The sequence below is a fragment of the Montipora capricornis genome, chromosome 1 (genome assembly GCF_036669925.1).
Source record: "Montipora capricornis isolate CH-2021 chromosome 1, ASM3666992v2, whole genome shotgun sequence".
NCBI classification, from domain to species: domain Eukaryota; kingdom Metazoa; phylum Cnidaria; class Anthozoa; order Scleractinia; family Acroporidae; genus Montipora; species Montipora capricornis.
In genome coordinates, this window is record NC_090883.1 from 28044671 (window position 1) to 28049670 (window position 5000).

At 38.6% G+C, this 5000-nt stretch overlaps 1 protein-coding gene across 4 annotated transcripts in view; it reads right to left on the reverse strand.

Annotated features, from left to right (window-relative positions):
* Positions 1-14: 14 nt before the first annotated feature.
* The window catches only part of LOC138037681 (polyubiquitin-A-like), an 89764-nt gene continuing 84778 nt past the window's right edge, over positions 15-5000 (reverse strand). For 2 of the 4 annotated variants that reach the window (XM_068883605.1, XM_068883599.1), the window contains exons 11-12: positions 3489-3608; positions 18-2461 (exon numbers count right to left, since the gene is read on the reverse strand). In XM_068883605.1, coding sequence (XP_068739706.1) covers positions 2184-2461; positions 3489-3608 — 398 coding nt within the window. In that variant the 3' untranslated portion in view covers positions 18-2183. Of the gene's footprint in view, positions 2462-3488; positions 3609-5000 lie in introns of all 4 variants that reach the window. The other 2 variants (XM_068883593.1, XM_068883613.1) reach the window with 2 other exon arrangements.

Sequence of the window (5000 nt, forward strand, 5' to 3'; positions counted from 1 at the left end):
TTAGTTATAGAACTGATGTGTTTGTCGAACAAAAGAGTTTGATCATAGATAACACCTATGTTACGACAGGACTTCGCCGGTGATATAGACTCATCTCCAACGTCGATGCTTGTGATGCTAGGACGAACTGCATGCTTAGAATGGAAAATTGACAATTCCAATTTATCGTCGTTGAACTTGAAGTAATTAGGAGACATCCATTTACGATTGTCTGCTACAAAAGATTCGATAGCTGCCTTAATAGCAGACAAGTGATCACCAGGATTGAAGTTCAGATAGATTTGTGTGTCATCTGCATATGGATGGCATTGCAGGCCATGTTGCCGGATGATGTCTGTTATTGGAGCAATGTATAACGAGAACAGCATTGGCCCCAACACTGAGCCTTGCGAACCACCACAAGATCACGCGAAGAAGAAAAATCATTGTTAATCATCACTACTTGACTTCGATTACGTAAATATCATTCCATCCATTGAAGTGCCACACCAGTAATTCCATATCGTGACTTGATACTCTTATTAAACTTTTTTTTTCTTGGAATTTTGTTGCTCATAAAGCTAGAAATTGTATCATGTTTGTTGGACGAGATTTGTTCACGTTTCTTAAGAACAAAGTGCGGATTTCTATCGGACATTTACTCATCATTCAATATCCTAAGCGCTTCGCTGCTGGCTTTAATATTGTTCAACAACGATGTTGGAAGGGCTATTGAAATCGCTTCAATACGGCGAGTTTATAGGAACAAAAATGAGTAGAACATGTAGCTAAGGTATGGAAACCGGCTTAAACATCAAGGACTGCTTTTACTATCTCTTCTCTTTCTGCAGATGCTGTGATTGGACAAAACAATAAGTTTCGCTCTATCGCCCTATGTAAAGGAATCCAGGTGGCCCTCAGCTCGGATTCCAGATTCCAGCCCATGGGATTCCGGATCCTAAATAGTGGATCCCAGATCCCAGTTCCCGAGGCGTGAATTCCAGATTCCAAACTCACAGGTTTCACCGAAATTAATCCTGAATTCCATCGAAATGTGTGGATTGTGGATTCCATTCAATGGATTCCGGATTACACGCTCTGGATTCCGGATTCCAAAGCTTCACATTTGCTCGATCCCGGATTGCGGATTCCTTCACATCGGGCGAGCTCTAGCTTCATCACCACCACCACCACCATCATCATCATCACCATTTTATGACATCACAGGTGTACATCAAAGAAAAGACTAAACAGGAGGATTAGAACGTGACGCTTTCTGTTACTGGGGAGGAAGTACGGAAAAAATGCCTTTTTTCTGTAGTCAGGATTATAACAACCAAAGAAACCAGCCCTCTTTTCCAGGACCAGGTAATTAAAAACAGACGGTGTTTACAGTTACGTGTCTATATTTATGAGTTTATTGGTACTTCGTTTAAATTCCGCTATTATGTATGTCCGCTATTATTAGTTAAGTCCGCGTTGATGACAAACAACTGAAAAAGAAGTCAAAGAATGTTAGTCTAAGATATGCAATAAGGTGACAAAAATGGATGAAAGGAGTCGCTTATGACGGGATTCTGTTGCAGTTATCAGCACATGTTAATTAATGTGAGAATACAAGTTTTGTGCTTTTAGTCAGACAGATCGTTTGATTCCAGGATAAGTTGTGTGGAAAGGGAAGATTTGTGGAGAATTGACGATGATTTGGTTGGAAATCCATTGCGGACTAAAAGTCATGTTTGCAACAAGGGAACATTTCATCAAGTCTAGTAATTCTACTCAAGGGCCACTGAAACGTAAGGACCGAGAAAATTGTAACTGAGAGAATATATTTTGAATAAAATAAATAGTGCGGGTTATAGATGAAAGGGAGAAGTGATCCTGGCACTTATCTTATGACACCTAAAAATTCCGGTGGCTTCAACAGGATTAGAACCCATGCCCTTTGTAATGCTGGTCCAATACTCAGAGGTCATGGGTCCGAATACTGTTGAAGCTACCTGCATTTTTTAGGTGTATATAAGTGATATCTTTTGGACTCATTACTGGTGCTCTAATCTGATTATTCTTGCATGGCATACGAAGAATGCTCAAGATCGTAACCAATAAAGCATTTGGCAGTTCCATTTACTAGACTGGGTTGCAAAGCTGTGAATGTTGCATCTTGAACAACAGTTTACTAAAGAAACACTTACTTGGCTTTGTCAGCAACAGCAAAACTTTTCTGCCAAATCCTGTCTGCCAACCAGATGGTGGCACAAAGCATCAAACAGAACCTTATAAGTTGCAGACTGAGAACCTTCGCGCTGCTTCCATTCCAAAAGCATTTTGTAAGGCTTCTCAGAGTATTCTTCATTCTGTTTGTGAAACCTTGTGATGTCTGTTTCTGTGAACTTCAGCCTTCGCGCTAAGGGTTTCCACTTCTCACCGATAGCCTGAGACAGTTCCTCCAGGACATCATTGGGAGGATTTCCTTCCTTAACTAAAGTAAAGATATAAAAGTCAAAATTCATTACATTTCATTCAACGTCTTACTTGTGAATGGTCTTTCACGTTTAAAAAAATGTTTTTACGAAAATTTCACCGTCACACTTCTAGTATGGCAGGTTTTTAGGGTCAAATTAATGAACTGTAAAAAACGTTTTTGTTTGAATTTCGAAACGAGTCTTTTCCTTTACAACCTACTTTGTAATTGTTGCTTTTGCTGCACACTTAAATTAATTGCAAGTTTTTCCTTCCTTTATCACTTGCAAGAAAATGCCTTTTCGTACTTTTTTTTTCTGGCAAAAATCGAGTTGCAAATAAAGTTCACTAGTAAAATCAGTGTTTATACATGTTTTATTAGCAAATCAGCCCCTGTAGATGCTTTCCTCAAAAAAAATTAGTAGATAATATAGGTATTTGAGACCTCAGAATACTCGAAGTCTAAAGTCTGAGCATGCGCACTACGAAAATTGCTCATTCCGACAGAACATGCGCTCGCAGAACAACCAACTAGACTTTTTGGAAACGTTTGGACAGTCAAGCAAAATGGGTTTTGAAGGGCTAAACTGTGGAGGAATAAAGCTTACGTTCTCAATATCCTTTTAAAAACAAATGATCACTTGGATGATTGTTATAGCAAAATATAGCAGATAAAAGCCATGATCGTAGAGTAAAGGCAACGTCTGTCGTGATTTCAATTGCAGTTGGTAAAAACTGGAATAAATAAGCAAGAGCAAATTATTGCAATAGCTCGTTCTAGGGCGAGTGTAATCCGTAGTCTTTGAAAAAAAAAACATTGTTGATTCTAAAGTGAACGTGAAAAATCATGTGATCACATGACACTATAAAAGAAAAATATCGGGCAGCCAGTACTCTGTATAATATTATTTTCTTCTATTTCCAATGTAATGGTTGTTTTAGTGTAAGTACAAATGAAGGTTGTTGTTGTTGTTGCTGTCTGTGACTTTCTTTGCCACTGACCAATTAGAATGCTTAGTTTGTTACTTTTTTTTGCAGTGAATTACCTTTCTTCTGCACTGTGTTAGAAGAGACATGCTCAACTTGATCATCATCTAGATCTTCACCTGATGAAGAATCCAATTCTATGTCTTCTCGGTCCTTCTCACCAGGTTCAACAGGATAAACTGCATTTAAAGAGATGGAGAGATTACATGTAGAGAGATTCAGGGAAAAAAACATACAGTGCACCTAACTGAAGTACAGCCTAAGATTTATCTTTGGATTACCACTAGTCTGATCAGCTCTACCACTTTGCTGTAAAAGACTCCATGGGTACTGGGCAATTTAAACTAGGTCGACATAACAAAACTCTTGTCCTGTGATTCTTCCCAAACTGATATTGCAATAATTATTGTTGCTAGGTAGGACTGATTTTACAGTCTTTGAAATTCCATATATTTGAGCTGAGATTGCAGTACACTGCTCTGCCAATTAAGCTAACAGAACAGCTGTGAGCTGGTCAATAATATCAATGTTGCTCGTTCGAGTTGTATTCCGTGAGAGGTGACTGCAATGATTTTAGAGTACCCTGTGTATGAAATTTCATGGTCCGAATCCCATCAAAGTTTGGATTTTTCAGGCGCAGTTTGATTTTGGAAAAGGTGGCTGTCAGGCACTGAAACCATCAACTGCAATTCAGAATTTTGTTTTCGGCAATCTTGTCGCTTATTTTACTTGGTGTACGTTAAGCTATATCACTTGCTGTTGGAATAGAGCAAATTCCAAATTACTTTCTTTGTAAGAGGATCAGCTCTCTAAGGTTTTGTTTTATGGTAAATTTAATAGGGTTTTGACAAAAACTCAAAATCGTGGTACTTTAGGAAGAATGATCCTTTTGACTTTTTCTTATGATAATCTTTTCAGGTGTGGTCAAGTCAGCCAAATCTGAACATAGCCTAACATAGCTTTATCTTTTATACCTCCTGCTATATTAACCATCAGTAATCAGAGGTCTAACTCAAGCAAAAATCCTTGACAAATTGATTAGGACACTTCAATCTTTTTTAGGCAAATAGGTGACACAAAATATATTTCATGGCAAAACTGGCCTTTTCATACTCCCCCTACCTCTCCCCCTCAGTCAGTTGAATGAACGTGCTGAGCGCCATCAAGTACTCCTTCATATGGACATGACCTTGTTTGGGGCCAACATTGACTGGGGAGAGGGAGTGGAAGAGGAATGAGATGGTAAAGAGAGAGAATGGCCCATCTTGTAGTGTCTCAATGCAGTTTGGCAAGAATTGTAGTTTCGTGCTTTCTGAAACCTCATCAAAGTGCCCATCACTCTAGTGACTCAAAATATGTTGGAGATGGCAAGAACTATCAGTGTTCCAAGCTTTACACTAAAAAATCTAAGTACAACTTAGCATTACTTTAAATTAATTTGCTCTTTCCTCCCATCACTAAAATGCTTGTATGTGTCTTGCAGGAGGCTTAATTGCAGATGACAAACTTTGTGGGAAATACATGGTGTAACTGACCATATGACGTACGCTGGTAGAAAGAATAATGACAAA